This window comes from Equus asinus, chromosome X, assembly GCF_041296235.1.
Source record: "Equus asinus isolate D_3611 breed Donkey chromosome X, EquAss-T2T_v2, whole genome shotgun sequence".
Taxonomy (NCBI): Eukaryota; Metazoa; Chordata; class Mammalia; order Perissodactyla; family Equidae; genus Equus; species Equus asinus.
In genome coordinates this window covers 120,986,988-121,013,151 of record NC_091820.1, presented here as the reverse complement: position 1 = coordinate 121,013,151, position 26,164 = coordinate 120,986,988, and the positions used below count along the sequence as shown (strand labels likewise).

The 26,164-nt window shown below is 40.9% G+C and overlaps 1 protein-coding gene across 3 annotated transcripts; it reads left to right on the top strand.

Moving 5' to 3' along the window:
* Positions 1–14,564: 14,564 nt before the first annotated feature.
* Positions 14,565–19,829, top strand: RAP2C (RAP2C, member of RAS oncogene family). Of its 3 annotated transcripts, none has more exons than XM_044763540.2 (3): positions 14,565–14,704; positions 16,235–16,990; positions 19,517–19,829. In XM_044763540.2, the coding sequence occupies exons 2-3, from the start codon at positions 16,718–16,720 to the stop codon at positions 19,793–19,795; spliced, it is 552 nt and encodes a 183-aa protein (XP_044619475.1). In that variant the 5' UTR covers positions 14,565–14,704; positions 16,235–16,717; the 3' UTR covers positions 19,796–19,829. The 3 variants fall into 3 exon arrangements, with proteins under 3 accessions (XP_044619475.1, XP_070359166.1, XP_044619474.1); XM_044763539.2 differs by lacking the exon at positions 14,565–14,704 and adding an exon at positions 15,968–16,149; XM_070503065.1 differs by lacking the exons at positions 14,565–14,704; positions 19,517–19,829 and adding an exon at positions 14,711–15,951 and having other exon boundaries at positions 16,235–16,717.
* The last annotated feature ends 6,335 nt before the right edge of the window (positions 19,830–26,164 follow it).

Sequence of the window (26,164 nt, the reverse complement as noted above, 5' to 3'; positions counted from 1 at the left end):
GTTTAAGATTATTTATTTGAGCTTTTTCATTTGTTAACATGGGCCTGTATTGCTACAAATTTCCTTCTTAGTACCACTTCGGCTGCATCTCAAATGAGTCGGTATGGTGTGTTTTCATTCTCATTTGTCTCCAAATATTTTTTGATTTCTCCCTTTATTTCTTTGACTACCCATTGGTTGTTCAGAGGAATATGCAATTTTTAACTCTCAGTATATCTATAGTCTTTAGCACAGGAACCAGCATATAGTCATTGTTCAATAAGTGTTTGCAAAATGAAAAATGATTTAATTAATTAAGTGTAAGGAATGAGGCTAGTGCAATGCTAAAGCAGTATGCCTAAAAAATATCATTTCATCATTTTAATCATCTTATTGATCAATCCAAGTCACCGCCTAGTTGGTTTATTTGAAGAAGTGCAAGAATGATGTTTACCACTATTTTGGCACTTGGAATTGCCTACTTCACATTTCTTTCTAGACATTTTATTCCTTCTCTAATAGTTTCTTGAGAGCAAGTAAGTGTTTCCTTTTTCTTCACTGTACACAATAGTACTCAATAAACATTTGTTGAGTATAATTCCTTACTTGTGCATAGCACTTTACAGTTGACAAAGCTCTTCATGGTAACCCAATGAGATAAGCACAGCATTTTTCTCTTACTCTCTCCTCTTGTTTTAGTTAAAGAAACTGATGATCAGAATGGACCAGTGCCTTGCCCACTTTCAAGCAGTGGGAAAGAATCAGGGCTGAAAGCCCAGGGAGGCCCTCTGCTTCTTTCACTGAGATCTTTTGCTTCTTCCCCTTGTTCTGTCCATTTAGACCAATCAGCTTCTCTCTGCAAGGGACACCTTTTTGGAGAATTGTCCTCATTTGGTTCATTGCTATAAACCACCTAATCAAATGTTTTTTTTCTTATTTCAAATTTTATTAGCTTGCAATATAACATAAAGTCTTACACAGCATTCTGTATCTTTTTGATGAAGCAGCTACAATGCAGATTTTTAAGACAGCTTCTCAACTCAAAACTGTACTTTGCGTATTTTAAAAGGTTTTTAATACAATCCCTATCAAAGTTCCAACAACATTTTTCACAGAAATAGAACAAAGAATCCTAAAATTTATGTGGAACAACAAAAGACCCTGAATAGCCAAAGGATTCCTGAGAAAAAAGAACAAAGCTGGAGGTATCACACTCCCTGATTTCAAAATATACTACAAAGCCATAGTAACCAAAACAGCATGGGACTGGCACAAAAACAGACACACAGATCAATGGAACAGAATCGCGACCCCAGAAATAAACCCACACATTTATGGACAGCTAATATTCGACAAGGGAGCCAAGATCATATGATGGAGAAAAGAGAGTCTCTTCAATAAATGGCGTTGGGAAAACTGGACAGCCACATGCAAAAGAATGAAAGTAGACCATTCCCTTACACCATGCACAAAAATAAACTCAAAATGGATTAAAGACTTGAAAGTAAGACCCGAAACCATGAGACTTCTAGAAGAAAACATAGGCAGTACGCTTTTTGATATCTGTCTTAGCAGCATATTTTCAAGTACCATGTCTGACCGGACAAGGGAAACAGAAGAAAAAATGAACGAATGGGGCTACATCAAACTAAAAAGCTTCTGCACAGCAAAGGAAACCATCAACAAAACGAAAAGACAACCTAACAATTGGGAGACGATATTTGCAAACCATCTATCCGAAAAAGGGTTAATATCCAAAATATATAAAGAACTCATACAGCTCAACAACAAAAAAACTAACAACCCAATGAAAAAAAGGGCAAAAGATCTGAACAGAGATTTCTCCAAAGAAGATATACGGATGGCCAACAGGCCTATGAAAAGATGCTATCAGGGAAATGCAAATCAAAACTACAATGAGGTATCATCTCACTCTGGTCAGAATGGCTATAATTAACAAGACAGGAAACAACAAATGTTGGAGAAGATGTGGAGAAAAGGGAACCCTCGTACACTGCTGGTGGAAGTGCAAACTGGTGCAGCCACTATGGAAAGCAGTTTGGAGTATCCTCAGAAAATTAAGAATTGATCTACCATATGATCCAGCTATCCCACTGATGGGTATTTATCCAAAGAACTTGAAAATGCAAAGGTGTCAAGACACATGCACCCCTATGCTCATTGCAGCATTATACACAATAGCCAAGACTTGGAAGCAACCTAGGTGCCCATCAAGGGATGAATGGATAAAGAAGATATGGTATTTATACACAATAGAATACTACTCAGCCATAAGAAATGATGAAATCTGGCCATTTGCGACAACATGGATGGTCCTTGAGGGTATTATGCTGAGTCAAATTAGTCAGAGGGAGAAAGTCAAATACCGTATGATCTCACTCATAAGTAGAAGATAAAAACAACGACAAACACATAGCAATGGAGATTGGATTGGTGGTTACCATAGGGGGATGGAGGGAGGGTAAAAGGGGTGATTAGGCTCACATGTGAAGGGATGGATGGACTATAGTTAGTTTTTTTGGGTGGTGAACATGATGTAATCTACACAGAATTCAAAATATGTTAATATATTACAATGTACATCTGAAAGCTATATAATGTTATAATCCAATGTTACTGCAATAAAAAAAAAGACCTCTGGAAGAATTAAGGTGGTACCTTACAGATCATCTCTACTGGGGAAAAAATGGGTGACTTCTAGAAACATAAAAAGCATAGTCCCACAAAGATGTGATGTACCCCCAAGTGCCTGTAATTTAAGTGTAGAGAGAAGGGCATGTCTCAAAAAAATTGTGGGTATACAAAGTTGGTTAGAATCAAGTATGAAATCCCAGCCGGCTTCTGAGAGAGATGAATCAGAAGCAGCACTGCCAGCCTGGGCTAAAGGAAACTGTGATATTCTGAGGTATAAAAAGACTTCTGGGTACCACTACATACCAATTAGAATGGCAAAAATCCAGAATACTGGCAACACCAAATGCTGGCAAGGATGTGGAGCAACAGGAATTCTTATTCATTGCTCATGGGAATGCAAAGTGGTACAGCCACTTTGGAAGACAGTCGGGCAGGTTCTTATAAAACTAAATATACTCATCATATGGCCCAGCAATCGCACTCACTGGTATTTACTCAAAGGAGTTGAAAACTCATGTCCACACAAAAATCTGTGACATGAATGTTTATAGCAGCTTTAGTCATAACCGCCAAAACTTGGAAACAACCAAGATGTCCTTCAGTAGGTGAAAAGATGAATAAACTGTGGTACATCCAGACAATGGAATATTATTCAGTACTAAAAAGAGCTACCAAGCCACGAAAAGGCAAAGAACCTTAAATGCATACTATTAACTGAAAGAAAGCAGTCTAAAAAGGCTTCCTACATACTATATGATTCCAACTAGATGATATTCAAGAAAAGGCAAAACTATGGAGATGGTAAAAATATCAGAGGCTGCTATGGGTTGTGGGGAGGGAGGGATGAATAGGTGGAGCCCAGAGGATTTTTAGGGTAGTGAAAATACCCTGTATGATACTATAATGGTAGATACATACTATCACACATTTGTCCAAACCCATAAACTGTCCAACACCAAGAGTGAATCCTAATATAAACTATGGACTTTGGGTGATAATGATGTGTCACTGTGGGCCCGTCAATTGTAATGAATGTACCACTCTGGTGGGGGAAGTTGATAATGGGGACGGCTATGCATGTGGGGTGGGGGTATATGAGAAATTTCTACCTTCCTTTCAATTTTGCTGTGAACCTAAAACTGCTCTAAAAAAATAAAGTCTTAAAAAGAAAAAAAAACAACATAGGATAAATCTTCATGACCTTGGATTTGGCAAATCCTTCATAGATATGATACCATAAGCACAAGCAACCAAAGAAAAAATAAATTGAATTTAATCAAAATTTAAAACTTTCATGCTTCAAAAGACACTATCAAGAAAGTGAAAAGATAACCTACAGAATGAAAGATCATATTTGCAAAGCATATGTCTGTTAAGGAACATATCTAGAACATACGAGGAACTCTTACAACTCAATAATAAAAAGATCAATAACTCAGTTGTAAAATGGGAAAAGAATCTAAATAGACATTGCTCCAAAGAAGATATACACATGACCAATGAGCACATGGAAAGATGCCGAACATGATCAGTCATCAGGTAAATGCAAATCAAAACGACAACAAGATCCCATGGCACACCTACTAGGATGGCTAGAATCAAAAAGTCAGATAATGCCAAATGTTGAAGAGGATGAGGAGAAACTGGAACACTTGTACACTGCTGGTTGGAATGTAAAATGGTGCAGCCACTTTGGAAAACAGTCTGCAGTTTCTTAAAAGGTTAAACGTAGAGTGACCACATGACACAACAATTCTACTGCTATGTATATACTCAAGAGAAATGAAACTATCTGTTCCCACAAAAACGTGTACAGAAATGTTTATAGCAGCATTATTCATAATAGTGAAAGGGTGGAAACAATCCAAATGTCCCTAAGTGATGAATGGATAAACCAAATGTGGTATATCAATACAATAGAATATTATTTGGCCATGAAAAGGAAACAAGTACAGATATATGCTGCCACGTGAGTGAGCCTTGAAAACATTACACTAAGTGAAAGAAGCCATTCACAAAAGGCCACATATTATGTGATTCCATTTATATGAAATACCCAGAATGGGCAAATCTATAGAGATATAAAGTAGATTAGTGATTGCTTAGGGCTGGGGGCAATGGGGGGAAAGTGAGGCAGTAGCTAAAGGGTTTCTTTCCGAGGTGATGAAAATGTTCTCAAATTAACTGTGGTGATGGTCATACAACTCTATGAATGTGGTAAATACCACTTCATTGTACACTTTAAATGGATGAACTATATGGCATGTGAATTATATCTCAATAAAGCTGTCTTTTAGAAAAGAATGCTGACAAAAAATCTATAGGGAAAAAAAATGAAGAGAGGGAAAAGTCTTCCAGGCAGAGGTAGCAACACAAACAGAGGCACATGGGAAAGAAATATCATATGTACAGAATAGTATAAGCAGTTTAATCAATTCATCACTATTTAACACTATGTTGCAGGCGCTTTTCTAGGCACTGGGATATGTAGTGAATCAAACTGACAAAAATCCCTGTCCTCATGGAGCCTACATTCTAATAGGGGGAAAATATTAAAGAAAATGACTAGTTAAAGCATAGAGTATATTATAAGAGGATAAGTGCTTCTGAGAACAAAAAGTGGAACAGACACAAGGGATTGGAGGCATTGCATTGGCGAGCTGCAAGGTTATAGCGAGTAGCCTCACTGCAGAAGCAGCTTTTAAGTAAAAGCCCTGAAGGCAAGAAGGGAGCTCTGTGGATCTGGAGAAAGAACTTCCCAGACAGATGGCACAGCAAGCTCAAAGGCTCGGGCCAGAGTGTACCTGTCGTCTTGGACTAGATCATGTAGGGCCTTCTGGACAATTGTAAGGACCTTGACTTTACTCTGAGCGAGGTGGGAAACCTCTGGAGGGTTTTCCAGCTATTGCAGGATCAGTCTGGCTACTGCATTGAAAAGACACTGAATGGGGTAGGGGGCTAAGTGTAGCAGCATCAAGAGCTGTTAGGAGAATATAGCAATAATCCAGGAAAGTGAAACTGGTGGTTTGGACCACATTCATTGCAGTGGGGGTGGTAAGAAGTGGTCAAATTTTCGATATATTGTGAAGGTAAGACCTTCAGTATCTCCAGATAGATTAGGTACAACGTGAGAGGAACAGAAGACTCAAGGACAACTGCAAGGGTTTGGCCTGATCGGCTGGAAGCTGAAATTGCCATTTACTGAGATCTTAAGACTGCAGGGGGAGCACAGTTTTCTTTTTTTGAGGAGAGGTGGTTATCAAGGTTCAGCGTTGGGCATGTTAAATCTGAGATGTCTGAATGCATACAAGTGGAACTGCAGAGTAAGTATGAATCTAGAGCTGAGGGGAGTGGTCTGGACTGGACATGAAAATTTGAGAGTCTGCAGTATGTAAGATGGTATTTAAAGCAATGAGACTAGGTCCAAATTTACTAAAACTATGATGAGTTTAGTTATACTAGAAAATAAAAGGTGTGAAGGTGAGAAATGAAGCAGGGACAAGATTATAGCAGATTTTATATTCCATGCTTCTGAGTTTGCACTTTATCTTAACAAGGAGTCGCTGATAGCAGAAAGATATAGTCAGACTTGCTTCAAACAGACTTGTCTCATGACACTGGTGGAACTGTGAAGGAAGGATTAGAGAAATGCAGACCATTTAGGATGCTATTACAAAGTTTAGGAAAGAGATGTGACAGAAATGTTTCTTAAATCTCTACACACTAAAGCAGATTTAGGATGGGACAGACGTATGAAATACGTAGGAGGTAGAATTGACAGGACTGGGTAGTTATTTGGTTATGGGAAGCTAGGATGAAGGAAGAGTTGAGGATGATACCCAAAGTTCTATTTTCAATAACTGGTGGATGGTGGTACCATTTCCTGTGATAGGAAACATAAGAAAGGGGGAAAGTTCTGGAGATTAAAAGAAAAAACAATGATATGCTAAATATCAAACGCAGTAAGTTTGAGATGCCCTTAGGATCAGTCATCTCCCTTGGCTCCCAAAGTGATCCTTTAAGTTAATTTCGTTCACCTTGTCCACATGGGAAGAACAGTCACGAGTTAATTAGCACAAGTGCGGTGGTCAGCTTGAAAATTAGGTTTCTCTGTGTGAATAATTTATTGTTTAGACATTTAGGAACTGGTTCATGGGAGTGGACTCACTCCTTCACCCTCACCTCCAAACTTCTAATCCCTCAGTTTTCCAAGTGACACAAAATTGAGTTCTAGACCAGTCAAAGCTGAAGGTCAAACTGAGACTTAAAATTCCTCAAGCCATGATGACCTCCCGACAGTGCCCGCTTGGAGCGGCAGCAACCTAGCCTCTCTCCCACTGATGCTGTCACAGCAACAAAGAAGTGTGTGGCATCTTCTTTTTTAAATCCTGGAAATGCATTTTATTTTTATTCTTATAAAAACTTGGAAAATAAAGAAAAACAGTGGGTATTTCTAATTTAATCTTTTGCTGACATCTAGTGCCAAAACTCTGCAAATTCAGCTAGCAGCTCCAAATAAAAAAAACTCATTAAGAGAATTTATACCTTGCCATGACTTCAAAACAGACAATAACAATAATCTGTTTTAGCAAACAATAATATGTATCTTTACATTAATTTTTCACAACATTTCTCACATTTATATATCAGTCTTTTAAAGCATTCAGACATCAGTCCTTTTAAATGACTAAGAATTCACTCAAGGCGATTTCTTTCTAGTCTCAATTCTGGTTATCTGCTGGGGGAATTCCTGAGAGCATACGGAAGCCCAAGTAGGCCAAAATTTCACTTTCCATAAGTTATGAAGTACTTAGGATAAATTCCCCTTGGAAGTTGAGTCAGATGGGACTGGAGCTCACAATGTTTTCATAACTATACTTCTCAACTATTGAAGAATCCTCAATTTCATCTTAAGGGTTTATACTAAACAGCCAAAATTTAGCTTTACATGTAATTATTATAAATTGTCATTTATAAAGAAGAATGAATTATTAAATGGGGGAGGGGAAGAGTGGCTTTCACCCCCGCCCCGGCTTTATTGAGACATAATGACATATATACAATGCGTAAGTCTAAGGTGTATGGTGTAATGATTTCATATACGTCTATATTGTTTAATGATTACCACCATGAGGTTAGTTAACACATCCTTCACCTCACATAGTTACCTTATTTTTGTGTGTGTGTGGTGAGTACTTCCAAGATCTACTCCCTTAGCAACTTTCTAGTATATAATACAGTATTGTTCACTATAGTCATCATGCTATACATTAGATCCCCAGTACTTATCCATCTGATAACTAGAATTTTGTACCCATTCCACCCCGCCACCTCCAGCAACCACTAATCTACTGTCTGTTTCTGAGTTTGGTGTTTTTTAGATTCCACATATAAGTGAGATCATACCATATCTGTCTTCTCTGACTTATTTCACTCAGCATAATGCCCTCAAGGTCCACCCATATTGTCACAAATGGCAGGATTTCCTTCTTGTTTTATGACTGAATAACATATATATGATATATTATGATATGATATATGATTATTATGATATATATGATGCATATATCACATTTTCTTTCTCCGTTCATCTGTCAACAGACACTTAGGATGTTTCCATGTCTTGGCTATTGTAAATAATGCTGCAATGAACATGAAGGTTCAGATAGCTCTTTGAGATCCTGATTTCATTTCCTTTATATATATACCCAGAAGTGGAATTCCTGGATCATAGGGTTGTACTATTTTTAATTTTTGGAGAATCCTCCATATTGTTTTCCAAGTGACTATACCAATTTACATTCCCACCAACGGCGCACAAGGGTTGCCTTTCCTTCACGTCCTCACCAACACTTGTTATCTCTTGTCTTTTTGTTAATAGCCAAAGAATGACTTCTTATGGTATGCAATAATTTTGAGGAAACAAGCATTGTTTACATACATATCATTAAAAACAGCGTTTGAACTATTGTGTGGTAACTAAATCATGTGGGCAGTAGAAGCAGTCAAGAGGGTTACATTTGTGTTTGAAAGTGTTATAGCTGGGGCCGGCCCAATGGCGCAGCAGTGATGTGCATACATTCTGCTTTGGCGGCCCGGGGTTCGCCGGTTTGGATCCTGGGTGTGGACATGGCACTGCTTGACAAACCATGCTGTGGTAGGCATCCCACATATAAAGTAGAGGAAGATGGGCACGGATGTTAGCTCAGGGCCAGTCCTCCTCAGCAAAAAGAGGAGGATTGGCAGCAGTTAGCTCAGGGCTAATCTTCCTCAAAAAAAAAAAAGAGTTATAGCTGCCGAGGCAAAGGAAAAAATTAAAAACATAAGGTTTGTAAAAATATACCAGTTCTCTGCTTGAATCCGCATCTGCTAGCTGTGTGATCTTTGGTAAGTTACTTAACCTCCCTGAGCCTCAGTCTCCTCATCTCTAAATTAGAGATGATGATAATAGTACTTGCTGTGGGTTGCTGTGAGGATTGAAGTGTTCCAAAAAATTTCTGACACATAGCAAGTGCCCAATAAACAATAACTGCTATTTGTAATTACAGTATTAAAAATAATTAAGCTTGCCCCCTGCCTCCTCCGATGGAATTGAATATGGTCCCACTGGCAAGAGCAGGAGGTTTCCTGTTGTAAATGCTCCAGGGCATTTTGGAAGGTAATTGTGATAAGCTTAGCATCAGCAGCAGGTACCACAGACCCAAAGTCAAGTGGCCCGTGGCAGGTCACGGAGGCATGTTCTCAGAGGGCATATGAAATCAGTAGGAACAACCAGCCTTGCTCAAGTTTAGAGAAACAGGAGAATGAAGGCCAAATTTTTGAACATTGTCTTACCACCCATTCACTGCTCTATACTCCAAAGAAACAGAACTGTTGTGAAACATGGGGGTTAATATAGCATAGGCTCTGGGGTCAGACAGACCAGAGTTTGAATTCAAGCGCTGCTGCTGATGAGCTGTGTGACTTTGTACAAGTTACTCAACTTCTCTGAGCTTTAAACCCTTCGTTGTAAAATTGGGAAGAATAATAATAGCACTTAACTCTTAAGGTTATTGATATGTGTGAGGTTAAATGATAAGTGCAAATCACTTTGCACAATGTCCGGCATATAGCCTGTAATCAACAAATCATTATCAGTATACCATTAAATCATCCAACTTGCCTCTACATCAAATATGGCCTTGATATTTGAACTAGCCTGATATTTCAAATGAATTGTAATAATCTGAGAAGCATGTCTTTCACTTTTCTAAAGTTCAAACCTGATCGTAATCACCATTTATAAGACACCTACCATGCGCCAGGCATTTAGTTACTTTCGCTTACTTGATTTTCACAACACCTAACTAAGGTATATGCTATTTTTCCTTTACGCACGAGGAAAGGGAGGCTTGGAGAAGGTTAAGCAACTTGCCCCAGGTCACTCAAGCAGCACAGCCAGTACTTGACCCCGGGCCTGGGTGCCGAACCCCTTGCTTTGCCTGACTTTTGTAAAACCAACTTCCACGACTTCTCACAGCCTTCAGGGGAAAGGTGAAGCCCCTCAGCTTACTGCACAAGGCTTTTCTTCATCTGGCTGTAGCCCCTCTGGCCTCCAGCCCAATCACCTCCTCGAAAACCTTTCCTGATACCCTTCCTGAGTCTCCCAGAGCACCCGGGCCATGTCTCTATCATGGCACTTGCCACACTGTAATGTAAATATTGATTTAATTGCCTGTGTTCCTCAAAAGGCCATGAACTCCTTAGGGCACTGTGTCTTCTCCATGTTTCTGTTCCCACTATCCAGCAAAGCGCTTGGCATAGGGCGGGAATTTCATCAATGTGTGTTGAATGAATGAATGAGTGAGGGGATAAATTAATGAATACTGAGCAGGGAAGGTCCAAATATAAACTCCTACCACTTTTTAGAACAATGTGCTTGAAATGTGGTCCTTGGACTAGCAGCAGCAGTGTCATTTGGGAACTCAGAAATGCAAATTATCAGCCTCGCTCCAGAATCAGAAACTCTGAGGGTAGGGCCTGGCCATCTGTATTTTAACGACATCTCCAGGCCATTCAGATGCATGTAAATTAAGAATGCGGTTATACAACGGATTAAAATTGCCAATAAACATGCAGATATAAACAACAAAAAAGATTATTACTAATATGAATTCCTTAAATTTATTTGGTACTTAGATTACAAAATGCTTTCCTAACTAAAAATGAAATGGAGAGGGAAAATGATTAAGGAGTTCAGATCCATTTAGGTACACCCCTATTTAGTAGGCCCTTGAGTTCTGAGGAACTAACTTTCCCAGCTGTCACATCTGGAAAATAAAGAGCTTTGTCTCTCTGTCGGAGCGTTTGCCTGGCCAGGCGAGAGTAGTCGCCTCAGTGGGAAGCGGCCCTTCCTATGAAATGTCATTGGTTGGCTGAAGGATTCCAGGTGGGCAAAGTGGAACGTGATTAAATACAAATTGGGGTTGTAGAAAAGCTAAAACTATGGAGAAGAAGGCATACCCAGGCTATGAGGGGTACACGAGTATTTTTAACACTTTATGCAGACGTGAAGTTTCAGGAAGTGAAAAGCGTAGCTTGCAAAATTATATGATCCCATTCTTAGTCTAAAAAATACCTTTTCACTCAGAGAAAAAAAATTGTGAAAGGCACTAAAATTTAATGGCGATTTTCTCTGGGTGGCGGGATTACACCTTTTTTAAAAAAAATTTGGCAAAGAACATTTTTGATACTGAGAAAAAGATAATAAAGATATACAATTGGTTCTGTGTGCCTGAAGAGACTGGCATGTAGAAATAACAGCTGGTGTGGCTGGAGGCAGGATTTGAAAGGGAAGATTGGAATCATTGAGGCTGGCAGGAGCTGGAAAGAACCCAGGACAATCCGATCTGAAGGGGCCTCAGAAAGCACTCAAATAAGAAGAGGAGCTGCCCTGCTGCAGATTTCCACAGGCAAAGACGGAGCACACTACGGACTCAACTTTCTGCTAACTCGGAGGCACCTTCAAACCAAACAGAAGGGAAGCGCCTGGGACGTGGGTAGAACAGGGCTTGTTTTTTTTCCCAGGACCTGGAAGGTGAGAGGGCTCACTTGGAGGGTGGAAGTGAGGGAAAATCATCCGGAACAGTTAATGGCTCCAGGGATCGAAACTGAAGGAGTATAAACTGGGAGGGAGGGATAAGAGAAATGAACAACTGGTGCCTGAAGCAAACTGTTTAGCACTTTAAACTTGTGCCAACCTAATTGCAAAAAACAGATTCTGTACCTGTTACTTACATATTCTGCATATAGTTTCTAGCCTAAGATTTCTTCACACCACAGTAAACATTGGCTGTGTTCTTGAAAATGATTGCCCAAGCAATAGTTACTTTGGAGCGGAGGTTGATACAGTATTAAAGGAAAAGTTCTAAATCTCAAGGGCATACTCTAGAGAAGTTACCCTCCCCCATCTTTGAGCCTTGGGAGTGGAAAGTTATTATTTGAACAGTTTACATTTACTGAGCAGTTAATGTTTGGAAGGCTAAGTGCTTTGAATGGATTGTCTCATTTCTTCTTCAAAGGAGTCCTATGAGCTAGATACTGCTATTACGCCCAAGTTTACAAATGAGGAGTGGAGATCTAGCTGGCAAATGGCAACGTAAGGACTGTCGGACCATGAAGCCCAAATTCCTTCTATAACGCTACCCTGCGCTTGTTAGTCCTGAATATACCCTAAAGCGAGTAACAATAGCTATGAAATACTAAAATCAGTAATACTTAGGGTGAGGTTATAAAGAAACAGATAAGATCACACTGTGTTGGTAGAAATGTGAATTGGTGGGATCTTTCTGAAGGACAATTTGGCAATATGTACTAGAAAGATTGTAAATGCAACTACCCTTTGTTTCAATTATTGAGCTACTAGAAATTCACCCTAAAGCGGAGCCGGCAAAGATGTATGTGGAAGATGTTCGGTATAAAGAACTAGAAGCAACCAGTGGTCTTCAATAGGGAATTAGTTACGTAAATCATGGCTTAGCCGTTAAAAATCACTAAGTAGATCTACATGTTCTGAAATAGAAAAATCACCAAGATATAGTAAGTGAAAAAAGCTAGATGCAGAATGGTGTGTATAATGGAATTACTTTGGTAGTAATTTAAAAAATACATATAAAAGATGATTTGATAGATATACTAGCATATAAATAACATTTTTTTCCCTGAAAGGAAATACAGGAAGCTTTTAACAATAAGTACCTTTGGAAAGAGTAACTGAGTTATTTTTGTGCCATTTGAAGATATTTGGGCTTTTTAAGTTGTGTTTTTCTATGTTCGCTGATTTTTTAAAAGTAACGCTTTATTAAATTTTTTAAGTAAAAACCAAATAGCTAGCATTTATTGAAGATACATGACGAGCGAGGGACTGTGCTAAGTATTTTACATGTAATACTTCACTATTTTCTCACATTAATCACTAGCTCCACTTGACAGGTGAGGAGTGGGGGGCTCAGACAGGTGAAACCACTTGCTTGAGGTCCCCAGCTAGGAGGTGGGGGGCTGCAGCGTCAATGCCTGTCGGCCTCAGTTCTGAGCCCTTAGCTCTCGACGGCCGACGGCCAGGCTGTGCTCTCCTAATTGCTCTTTATACTCCCATTGCCTATGGAAAGGAAACTGGCTAACAACTGGAGTCTAATGAGATAATAGACGGGAAAATACTTTTCTAAGTATAGAGATGTTTGAGGGGGTCAGGACAGGGCGGGGAAAGGAGTTTATTTAAATTGGCTAGACCTGTCCTCTGACCCCTAGACAGTCAGGAGATTGTTTTTTGAGGAAATGATGAACACCTTTCTTTTTTTCTCCTTTAAAAATATTATGAAATTATATTTATTCCTCCTTTTCCCAATAATATCTGATCATTGTTTAAAAATTAAACTGAGGGGCTGGCCCCGTGGCCGAGTGATTAAGTTCCCGCGCTCCGCTGCAGGCGGCCCAGTGTTTTGTTGGTTCGAATCCTGGGCGCGGACATGGCACTGCTCATCAAACCACGCTGAGGCAGCGTCCCACATGCCACAACTAGAAGGACCCACAACAAAGAATATACAACTAGGTACTGGGGGGCTTTGGGGAGAAAAAGGAAAAAATAAAATCTTAAAAAAAATTAAACTGATATGGAGAAATGAAATTCCTCTCATAATACCCCTCACTGATAATTCATGACTTTGTTTCAGGTTTTAATGGCTATATAACTATGTATTGCACACTCCCACATATTTTACGTAAATGGGAGCAACTATATATTTGTTCAGTTATGTTGCTTTTCTTCAGCTTTACAGTATATCTTGGCCATCTTTTCATATCAGCTCTTACAAATCTCCTTTTCTCTTAGTAACTGCAGAGTATCCCAGTTTGTGAATGTACACACACCTTATTTTTTAAATCGTCTACTGAAGGACATTTAAGGTACTTCCAGTTTTTTTTTCCTAAAGGCTGCTGTAACGAATCCCCTACCTAAGAAAGTTTAGAAGGATCTTCAGACTGAGTGTGACATTTGTCAACCGTGTAGTTAATGAGAGCGACCCAAGAGGACTCTGCACCGAGGGGAGAGTGCGTTTCACTGTGTGGAGAACCGAAGAGCTCTCCCCAAAACACTTTGGCCAACACGTTCGGAGAGATAGGAGTTGCCAACAGGTGGGACGACCTCAAAAAGCAGAGCTCCCTATTTTGATAGTTTAGTAATAGAGCAGAGACTTGCTACAATTGCTCAACACTGATTGCTGGATCAGAAGAGGAATTTCCCGAGTCAGTTACAAGCAGGGCTCGTGCAGGGCTGTAGATTCCATCAGACAGTCTGGAGACAGCTAGACAGGGAGATGGGCAGCAGCGCTCCAAATCGGGCAACAGCACGTGTGGAAGGAGCAGTGACCTATGGGGAGACTCATAACTCATAGACCAAACCTCTTCCAGCAGAGGGCAGTGCCTCAAATATCAGGCGGGACTCGGGCCAGCTGGAGCCAGAGCTGGGGATTTCGCTGGACAGATTGCACCAGCCCTAGGCCGAGGAGAAGCTGAACTAAACTGTCCTTCGGATACTGTAAGTGACATTGGGGAATACTCAGGGAGAGAGAGACACAGTGGAACTTCACACTACCTTGATTTTCCTGTTTTCTAATGTCTAACAATTTGGGTTTGGTAATAAATCTCTTTTTACATAGTCTGGCCATTAGGGATTGCAAGTAAGGGAATTGGGAGTAAATTTAACTCGACTGGCCACGGAGTCTCTCAGGTTTCTGGGTGCGTACCTGCATCAAAAAGGCAGTGACGTGCCTAAAATATAACCTAGCCGTCTCGCCCTAGGGCCCTGTGGATCTGACACAAAGTTTACAAATAGAAAGTTAGCAGAGGGAAAGATATGTAAGAAGTAGCAATTTTATCTAAAAATAGAAGCTTAGTGTTTAACACTAGAGTCCTTTGCTTTTGAATTTCAATGACTGTGAAGGATGGCTGTGAAAACAAACTTTAAAGTGGAGGAGCCAGCCATGCAAATTGCTGTGCATGCAGATAATGAAAGACTGGAGGAGGTTGGTCTGCAGGCCTAAACAATGTCCAATCAACGCCTCCCTGAATGTCAGTCACCTTTCCTGCTGTGTAATTGTCGGAATCCAATAGGGGCAAAGCTGAGTTAGAGTACCTCAGGGTCTTTTTCTAATCCTGTTAAGAAAGAAAAGGAGTGACTTTGGCATTTGCTGGTGGAGGCAAGGCAGATTTGCCAGATGATAAAAGTACTGTGTGTGTGTTTAATTATTTGTTGGGGACAGCTAAGTAAAACACGCCACGTAGGAAATCAGAGCGATAGGAAAGTGTGAGGGTAGTTTGCACGCGTCTCCTAGAAAAATATAAAGTGGAAGAAATACCAACAAAGAGAATAAACTTTCTTGGCTGTTTTATTTTCCCTGCCTCTTCTAGTCCAGGAATGTCTGGCGTTCTCCCGGTCGTTAGATTATTGCTGGCGGTGCTGCACCGGCCAACGAGCGGATCGAGTCCTCGGCCGGGCTGGGGGCGCCTGAGACGAGGGGGGGTTTCGGAGGTTTGGGGGTGGGGCTGGCGGGCGGGCGGGGAGAGGAAGGACGCCGGCGGCTCGCAGACAGGCCCTCAGCCAAGGCCGTCGGCCGGACCCGAAGCCGTCCGCAGCCACCGTCCGCCGCCGTCTCGCTCAGCAGGGCGCGGCCCCGCACCACCCGGCTCACCCCCAAGAGGTGGGACTTTCCCCACCGGAAGTGATCGCGTCCAGTCTCGGGGAACTGGGGCACCTCAGCCAGTGTGTCAGAGAAACCCTTCCGGGTGTGTGCTGGGGGGGTGGGGGGGTGGGTGAGGCAAAAAATAGGTAGGTTCGCCCGCAGCGCCAGCGGCCGCCGCCGCCGGCCGGCCCCCGCCCCTTCCCCTGTGCGAGCGCGGCGCTGAGACGGCGGAGCGGCGGCTGGCCATGGCCTTGGCGTGACGGCCTCCCGGCGGCCGGGCGGGGGCGGCGGCCTGGTCCAGGTGGGAGCGGGGGGCGGCGCGGCCGGGGCCGCTCGGTGGGGGCGGGGGGCCGGCGGCTAACGTGCGCCCCTCTCGCCCCTCACAGGCCGGACGACGCCCGCGGCAGCCGCGGCGCAGAGCCCCGCCCGGGCGGCAGCGACTGGAGCGGAGCCCGCAGGCCTGGGCCGGCTCGGCGTCCCGAGCAGGAAGCGGGGTCCCGGGGCCCCTTTGTGTGCACGGCGGGGGAGGGGCGCCGGGCAGCCCGCGGGCCCCGCGCTGCGCCCCCCTCCCTCCGGGGGCGCGTCTCGCCTCCCCCCCTCGCTGAGCGGCGCGGCGCCCTCCTCCCCGCGCCCCCCGCCCGGGCCTGGGCTCCTATAGGAAGGGCATCGCGGCGCCTCCCCACCCCGCCGACTCTCCGCTCTTCCCCTCCCCCGCCGCAACTTCCTCTTCTTCCCCGCCGGGCCCTCGCCGGCTGCTCCGCGATCCCTCCCCGCTTCGCCCATTTCCGCCCACCTTCCGCCTCCCGGCCGCTGCAGCGAGCGGGTGTGCTCTTCCCTCCCTCGGGTAGGAGTCGGTGAAGGTGAGCCTCATGAGGGAATACAAGGTAGTGGTGTTAGGGAGCGGCGGGGTTGGCAAATCCGCCCTTACTGTGCAGTTTGTCACCGGGACTTTCATTGAGAAATATGACCCCACCATTGAAGATTTCTACCGCAAAGAGATCGAAGTGGACTCTTCCCCCTCCGTGCTGGAAATTCTGGACACCGCAGGAACTGAGCAGTTTGCTTCCATGAGAGATCTCTACATCAAAAACGGCCAAGGTTTCATCCTGGTTTATAGTCTGGTTAATCAGCAGTCTTTTCAGGTAACCGAACCAAGTCTTGTAATTTGTTAGAAAGGGGTGTGGTAATCCGACGTTTACTTCTGGTTTGCCTGAGCCGTGCGTTAATGACTATGTTTTGCTTCTGAAAGTTAGACATGGTGCATTTTTGAGGTTACTCCTGGCACGGAAAAGTATCGGGTGGTTTCTATAGAGAGTACTGAAGTCACAACCGTCAACAAATATTTTAAAGTTATTTTTAAGTCAGAGAAAAGTGAAAAAGAAATAGGTCAGTCTGTGTCTATTTAGCCTGGACTAGAACCTTCTGAAGTTGCTTGTTCAATTCAACAAGTATCGATTAATGTACTCAACAAAACGATATTTAACAGATAACGTCGGGTAAATAGAGCACTTTGGAAGGACAGTGATTTGGAGCCGATTAGCTGTTGCACAGACAACTCCTCTGTGTCTGCTTGTTCCTCCTCCCCCTCTCTGTTCTCACCCAAGTTTCTCAGCCAGATTCATAAATCTGAGTGCTGCACCGTGAAGAACTCAAGACCTGCCTTCTGGGCATTTTACTTACTTGCTTGGGGCGGGTGAAGGAAAAGTTGTGAGTTGAAAAGACTAGTACCTAGAGTTAAGAACCAGCAAAAATTTAGAATGCTTCTCCTTTTCTTCAGTTGATCCAAATTGTTTCTGATAACATTGGCTATTTTTATAGAAAATATGAGGATCTGGGAACATTGAGCAAGCGCCGATTTCTAACCCCGGCTGGGTGGCCAAACTGGAGGTGGTCCAGTTTCTTTGGAAAAGCTGTCCTGTCCTTCATTGGGAGACAGACTGAAGGTTTAACATTATTTTAAGAGAGGCAATAAACGTTGCTATTTATTCCTTGAAAATAAATAACCTCATATTGACCCATTATATTGACCTCCATTGATTTAGGAAATGGATATTTTTTCTGCATTTAAAGGTATGCACTTAATGTTGCTTACTTAAGAGACATTAAGTGCTTTAGCCAATCCAATGTGCTAATTCCACTTTTTTTTTTTTACTATTTTAAATTAAAGTACTACAGTGAACTTTTCCAGTAACTTGATGAAGCAACTTCAGGATTTTTTTTTTCTTTTAAAGATAATAAGCTCTGAGTAAATGAATCAAAGTTATTGTGAGCAAACTGAAGTTCGTTTTATGTAGGCTGAAATTCCAAAGCAATAGTATCATGAAAGCATTTTCCCCCAGAAAGTCCCAGAGTCCTAAAGGTTCTCTTTGACAGGCATTTTCTTTCTAAAGGCTCCTCCAGAGATCTCTTATTCTATTAGCTGACTCTCTTGAGGCTGAAAGTCTTTTGAAAGGTTTTTCATAAGATTTCCATTATATCTACTTCTGTTCTAGACATAAATAGGGAGTGAAAAACTGCCATTATTTCAACAGAGGCTTAAACTCTTTGAAGCCCCAATGCCATAAATTTAGATTCTCCGCTGAACCTGTGTTTCCATAAGGACACAGGGAAAAGAAGCTTAACCTAGAAAACTGAATTGATACATGATGTAAAAGAATGTTGCAAATATCAAATAACTATGTTTTTGTAAATTTCTGCACTCCCGTTTTTCCTTCATCCTGCTTGTGCATATTCTGCTTACTGTCACTCTTCAAATTAAACAGGGTTTATATTTAAGTCAAACCTCTTAAGTTATCAAACATTTTTAAAAATTTTAATGTTACGATTAAATCTATAGTACTGTCTTAAATCAGTACTCCCCTCCCCCAGAGTTGATGCTAATAGAGAATTGCTAAGGCTCTTATCTTTTGTAATGAATTGTAATTACTTAGAAAAAGTAATACACTCGGGAGAAAATCCAAATTGTAAAACTGAACGCAGGCAAAGAAAAGTATACATTGTCCCTCCCAGGAGCTGCTCCCTGTTACAATAGTTTCTAGGGTATTTAAGTGTATTTTAAGGTGTTTGATTTTACTGAGATAAAGATGTACCATTACATTTAAAATGAAACATTGAAGTGTATGAATCTGTTTTTAACTTTGGTCTTCTAGGCACAGCACAGTGTTTTTGTTCCCACCTCAAACCCTTTCCCTCGAGCGCTCCTGCTGAATGGCTAGGAATGCATAGATGCCAGGAATGCATAGATGCCCGGAATGCGTAGATGCCGCAATCCTGTGCTAGGATAACAGGTGTCACAAGGAGTGGTGACAAGCCAGCAGGTTAAAGGAGATGGCCACAACCCTTATGTACGAATGGATTCATCGTATTTGGGAACTTGCTTTTAAAATCAGTATAGACTAGGGGAAAGAAATGATTCAATGAGTCCTAAGGTTAGTGTGCAACCTACATTTGAGATTCTTGACAGAAACCCTGCAGAGGTAGTCTGTGGAAATGGTCTAGTTCCGACTTCAATGGAGAAAATGATGTCTTCCCTATTTGGCTGTGTGGTTTTATTTTGGATTCAGCTTTCTGTACTCATTGAGGATGACTTCTTGTGAGATGGTAATACTTCTGTTGTGGTTATGCAAACAGCATAATGTTTTTCTTTCTCTTTGTGATTGTTTGGACAGGATATCAAGCCAATGAGAGATCAGATTGTCAGAGTGAAGAGATATGAAAAAGTCCCACTAATCCTAGTAGGAAATAAAGTGGATCTGGAACCAGAAAGAGAGGTTATGTCTTCAGAAGGCAGAGCTCTGGCTCAAGAATGGGGCTGTCCTTTCATGGAGACATCGGCAAAAAGTAAATCAATGGTGGATGAACTTTTTGCTGAGATCGTCAGGCAAATGAACTATTCATCCCTGCCGGAGAAGCAAGATCAGTGTTGTACAACTTGCGTCGTCCAGTAAAAAAGATAACCTCAATCATGGCCATACCGAGCAGGTTAGTTGTTGATGGAACTTTATGAGCCAGAGAGTGTTTTGCTTTCCACCAAGTATGACACAAAACTGGTCAATATCAGTACACATTAAGCTACCTTAAATTTCTTACTTTATTTTTAAAATAACATTTCCCTTAGCCCAAAATACTCAACATTCAGCGTGGAAAATCAAAAAAATACGGATAAGCAAAAGGAAGGTAAGAAATTGCCTGTATTCCCATCGACAAGATTTATTTTTTAAAGTGAATTACTGTTCTTCTCTCTCCTTGACTGATAGCATTCTTTTGGGGTGGGCTGAGTTAGGGGATAATCCTCCTTTTCCCTGTTATGGTGATTCAGTGTCCAACGTGCACAGGAGAGCATTCAACAATGATTTCAGAAGATGATTAGTTCTGTGTTTTCTCTGCTTTTCTATCTTGGGCTAGAGAGCTACTATAATTAAAATCATCAGTTTACTAATCACCCAAGTGCTTGATTTAACAGGACGACTATTTAATCGAGTTCATCTGGACCTTGCACTTGAGGGACTTAAGTGACCTCTGATAGTAACAAATTATAGTGCCTTGACTTCCTTATGAATATATGACCCAAATGAGAATCTGTTAAAATCATCTGCGGTGTGTTAGAAGGGACAATCCCAAGTGCCCAGGAAACATTTCTATTCGGTTTAATAAATAACGGACTTAACAATAACAAAAGCTTCAAACCTTTCATTGAGTTAAATGATAATTTAATAAAAGATTTTTAAATGAATGAGTTTTTGAAAAAGTAAGATTATGTAAAACTGAGCATTTAAAATGAGATTATTTTATTCATATCATGATCTTTTAATCTAGATTATAATTGGGCAGATACTGTCACTTAGTAACACTTAGATAATAAGATAAAACAACCAATATTCTGGATGCCTGAAGCCACAGCAAATTCCACACTAGCCTGACGGTATCAGGAACGGAATTGATTGTTTTGAGCCAAGACGGACCTCAAGTCTAGGAGGCAGTGTTGCAAATGGCAACAGGCATTTCACATCGCAGCGATGATTCCCAGTCAAAGGTCTGGCTTTGTATGTGCTCCCTGGAGAAAAGACTAATGGTCCCTAATTTATCTTTTCAGACAAGATCTCTTGTCAGATAGTGTCATCTTTGAAAATGAAGGATAACAACAGTGCTTTATTCAAAATGCTTTCACTCATCAGCTTTTTAGCATACCAGAATATGATGAAAACCCATTTATTTTCTTATACCTAGCTACAGCTGTTATCTTATAATGTCACTGTTCAGACTGTAGTCCAGCATATGTTTTGTTGATGGCGTCGCACTTGCGTATAGTCTTTTGAGGCAGGAACAGGCGTATGTTCTTGCATATAAGTAGGTGATTGAGTCCCATGTTCTTGCTTCCACAGTCTCTCTTAAATTTTAAGCCAGCTTCATATTTGACCAAGTTCTGTGTGGTGATTGCATCTTTACCATTATGCTCTGTTTCTGTCTGACACTTTTAACTAGACAAGTGACATAAGTGTACACGTTAGTTTTATCATCTTCATAAAAAATTAACCAGGGGCTGGCCCAGTGGCATGGTGGTGAAGTTTGCACGCTCTGCTTTGGTGGCCCAGGGTTCATGGGTTCGGATCCCGAGTGTGGACCTGCACATCAGTGGTTCATCAAGCCATGCTGTGGTGGTGTCCCACATACAAAATAGAGGAAGATTGGCACAGATATTAGCTCAGGGCCAATCTTCCTCACACACACACACATACACACACACACACAAGAAACTGGCTCCCACGAAATGTTCCCAGTTTTCTTTCCATCATTAATGTAGACATCTATAGGAAGTAAACAGAATAAAATTGATCTCATACATGTAGAGGGCCAAATGTCTCAGTCAAATTGAAAAATGGATAATTTCTAAAGCTATTTTTAAGTCTTTCTTATTCTGAGTTATTTCTGAGTTTATTTCATTGTGCAACTTTTGTGATTTAATTACTTGTAATCCATTTGGTTACCTACAGGAATGAATAAATAGATTTTTTTTTTTATATCTCAAGCCAACTATGTTTATATTTTTTGTTAAGTAATGTACTGAAAATCAGAAAATATTAATACCAATGATTGCTCATTTTTTATAATAATGGGTCAAATTACCTGTGTAGTTTTTTGTTTGGTTTTTATTTTGGTAAGCAGAATATGCAATTGAAGGTATGAGCCTTGAAATAAAATATCTAATCAGCTGAATTTCTGAAAATATTAAAGGGAGTTCCCTGACCAAGATCTTTTAGAATAAAGCACCCTATCTACAGGGATTTTTTTTTCCTGACGTCAAATAAGATGAAACTGATGTGTTTGAGAATCTGTAATCTGAGGCCTGTAACGTTTGTGGTTGTGCTTACTATTTATCTAAAAAAGTAGGTGATGGATTCTGAATCCTGTAGCTTGAGTCATGGAGCTCTGAAGTCTGTCAGTGATAGATCTAGACCGAAGATAAAACTGCAAGTAAAGGTGATTTGAGAAATGTTTGACCTTAATATTTAGAAGAGTCCCTTGTCCAAGTTAGCAATAATAAGACTCAAATAAGTCAGAAGTCTGTGATTACTGTAAATTGGTAGCTCTTAATTGAAAGGGAAAATTTATTAATACTCTAAGAATTGCTTCTGATAATTTCTCACATGTATTTCTTAGCACCCTTCAATTTGGGTCACCAGTCTCTTGCCCAACACCTGTTTATTTGCATGGCTCCTAGGATGGTTTCCTCGGCTTTCCCCCTCCCACTGGCAGTGATCTTAGTGTAAGCTTGGAAGCAAGGCCAGATTCTTTATGTGCTGCTTTCGTGGCTGGTTTCCTTACTGACCTGAGGAGCCTGCCATCAAGTGCTTTGAAGGACTTCTTTTACTGCGCAGCAGCAGTATCCTAGAAACCCGGGTCAGTGTTGCAGCTGTGTTTTGGTTGTATTAACTACATCATAGCTCCTCTGTATTGGTGTACATAATTGACACTTGGCTGTTTTGGTATACTGTTGTTGAGAAGGATGGGTGTTTTGTTAATAATCTCATAATACTATAAAAGAAGTAAATCACAGTGCTGTGGGGGTTCAGGGAAAGGAAAGACCACATCCAGTCAGAGCAAGTTTCTCAATATTCTGGGCTCCTTGTTGTGGAGCTGTCCTGTGCATTGTAGGATGATTAGCAGCATCCCTGGCCTCTACCCACTAGAGGCCAGTAGCATTCCCCTTGCCCCCCAGTTATGATGAACAGAAATATCTCCAGACATTGTTAAATGCCTCCTGGGGGCCAAAATGTCTCCTGGCTAAGAACCACTGAGTTAGAGGAATTGAGGAGCAGTACCATTTGAATCAGGCCTTGAAGAATGGGTAGGATTTGCAGGGATGGGGGACGGGGAGAGGTGATTCTAAATAGAGGGAATGCCAAAAACGAGCAAGATAATAGTCTAAAATATTCTGCTGATTCCCTGAAAAGAGGGTGGGAAGTGCAGTGAAGTTATCCCTGAAGTGTGACAGTTTGGTAAATACCCTTTTGGCAAATAGAAATTTTTTAAAGATTATTTTTCAAGAATTTCTTTATCTTAGCCCAGTATTGATGAAAGTTACAAAAAAAACCAAAAAACAGGAGTGTAAAAGGTGTTCTTCACTGTGGTTTGAAGGTCTTCTGCAAGGTTTTACCCTGTGTCAATCCGTGGATTATGGAACGGATTCTCCCAACGAAAGTAAATGGTGCAAAAGAGTGCCCAACACCAGGACTCAAACTGAGAGAACAAAGATCATTATTTATGTCAGCCTCAGTTCATTATATGTCAGCCTGAAGAAAAAGGGAGATTCTTGATTCAAGACTAGCACATCATTTCACGTGGCCGTAGAGTGCCTGGGATGTTAACAAAGGCTTCTGAAAGGCTGAACCATCTATGAATGTCATTTTAGTCTAGCTGGCCTTAGTATTTCTAAAACACAATGGAATTGATTAGCATTTTCAGGATTTTTCAAAATAAAAATGTGGGATCCGAATTGTTTCTAATCTTTTTCTCCAGCTTTTAATTAGATATGATATGCCAGGGACTCAGCAAATGTGAGGGGAAAATCATGAAAATTAAATCACATCGTGTACTTTAATATGCTGGCATTTTCTTATCCAAGTTAAATATTAATCATATCAGTAAAACACTAGGGTGGAATTCTGTTACAGAAGTTACAGTTTAGATAGATACTTCCTTTTTTTCCCTGCCCTATTTTGTATATCACTTTAAGTGGGGAAAATAGTTTATTTTAAATGCTCATTTGTCAACTAGTTCACATGCTGAGCCAAAAGGGAGCCAGCGGCCCTGAATGGAGAGAAGAGCATACTTTGAGGGGAGAGTGTACCACGAAGACCTGCAGTGGACCTGGGGTCAAAGGGCAGAACAGAGTTGCCTTGTCCCTTCTGTCCCCCTAATTCTCCCAGACCGTCACTGACCCCACCAGGTTCGTGGTTTGGCACTGTTCAGAGTGGATAGGTGCCTAGTTAGACCTGCTCTGGGTGTGGAGGTGTCTGGTGATTAGAATGACTCTTTGTATATCTGTTCTCTCTCTAATTGCTTCCTTTTAACCTCAAGATTAGGCTTTTATTACAGAATGAAATGCATATGAGCCATTCAGTTTTACTCCATTACCTCTCTGGCTTAGAATGAACCATCAGTAGAATTAACAAAAATTGCATCACAGAGTTGGAGAATTGCCACTGAGGAAGTATTCTAGCCATACTACAGGAAAGATTCTCCTTGTGGGATTGCTTCTCAGTGGAATTCTAAAATCCAGAAGATAATAGCACTAAGAAAAACTTAAATCCTGTCAGCCGTTGGAAAAACTTATCAAAAACATACTCCCAAATTCCTTTGATTATCCACAGTCTTAGTAATATTGGATTCAGAAAAAGCAATTTAGGGTTGAGGGGAGCAGTACCCTACCTGGTCTTAATTCAAAGCTAGCCCCTGGGGTCAGATCATTGGGCTCACAGGGCTGCTTATTATCGGTGGACACGGTCGTACTATGTGAGATTTCAGAATGGAACTCATCATATTAATTTAAACTTAGAGAGATTTTAGGTCTCGGACATAAGAAAAATAGCTTATCCTTTCTACCCTGGGTTTACCATAAACATCTAGGGCGTGCGTTTTCCTTAAAGCATGCTTCCACTTCCATTCAAGGATTCTATGCCATAAGGTCAGCTTTTGCTCTCTGTGTTTAATGTTTGACAGGTGAGCACTTTTAGTAACCTATTTCTCTCACTCTGCCCCCCAATAGGCTTCATGAGAATTATGCAAATTAGAATAGAGAAAAGATATTTCACAAAAATGTAACCTCTATCAACAGAATTCTAGCCTAGTGATTTGCTAATGTAACTAATATTTTACTTGGATATGAAAATGCCAAGTAAAAAGTGTGAAGGGAAATTCATTTTTGAAAAAGTTCCTTTGATTAAATCACCAGAATATTACATCTAAAACTGGAAAAAAATTAAAATTGATTATGACTGCACATTTATATTTGCTAAAAAGAATGCTAGTAAGTACCATTGTGTTTAGAAATGGTAAATCTAGCTAAGCAAAAGACATTCATAAACTGCTAAGCCTTTCAGGAGCCTTTGTTAACATCCCAGGCATTCTGCTGCCACATGAAATGATGTGCTAGTCTTGAATCCAGAATCTCCCTTTTTTTTCACGCTGACAAAAATAGTGATCTTTGTTCTTTCGATTCTGTGTTTGGTGCTCTTGTGTACCAATTTACCCCACTTGGGAGATCCTATTTCATAATTTCCTGAGCAAAAGGTTTGGACTGTTGTTTGGGACTTTTTTTTGTACTCTTCCATAACAAAATCGAATTAGAAAAAAGTCAGACCATTTAAGCAAGAGTTTGAGCAGAAGCTTCTAGAGTTAAGATTTGTTCGGTGTCTTGCTGGAAGCGTGAGAGTGAGGACAAGGATCACTCGTGTTCTGTCTCACAAGCAGTGAGTTAGACTTTTGCAGTGTGTCTGGATGTGATATCCTGGGAGTTAAAAAATATGAGTTTGACCAGCAGCCTTTAAAGCTTCTGGAATGTTTTTTAAATGAATGAGATGTTAGTACACTGAAAATTTTTCTGTCACAGTGTGGAGCAATAACATTTACATTTCGCATTCTGTGAAATTCAAATCTGGGAGAGACTGTCCTTTTTGCTTAATGCAAGCGTTTGCTTCAGGATTTATTACTTCAGAGAATGAAAGTTTATTACTCTGTTGAAAAGTAGCTGATATTAACACTTCATTTGTTTAATGGTAAGCCTGATACTAATATTGTTGAGTCTGACCCGGGATTTA

What these genes read in the sequence shown, in the direction of transcription:
- RAP2C (XM_070503065.1), top strand. Translation starts at nt 15,584, where the DNA reads ATGTCTGGCGTTCTCCCGGTCGTTAGATTATTGCTGGCGGTGCTGCAC. An exon ending in TGTCAGAGAAACCCTTCCGG is followed by an intron (nt 15,952 to 16,234) that starts GTGTGTGCTGGG and finishes CGCCCCTCACAG; the next exon opens with GCCGGACGACGCCCGCGGCA.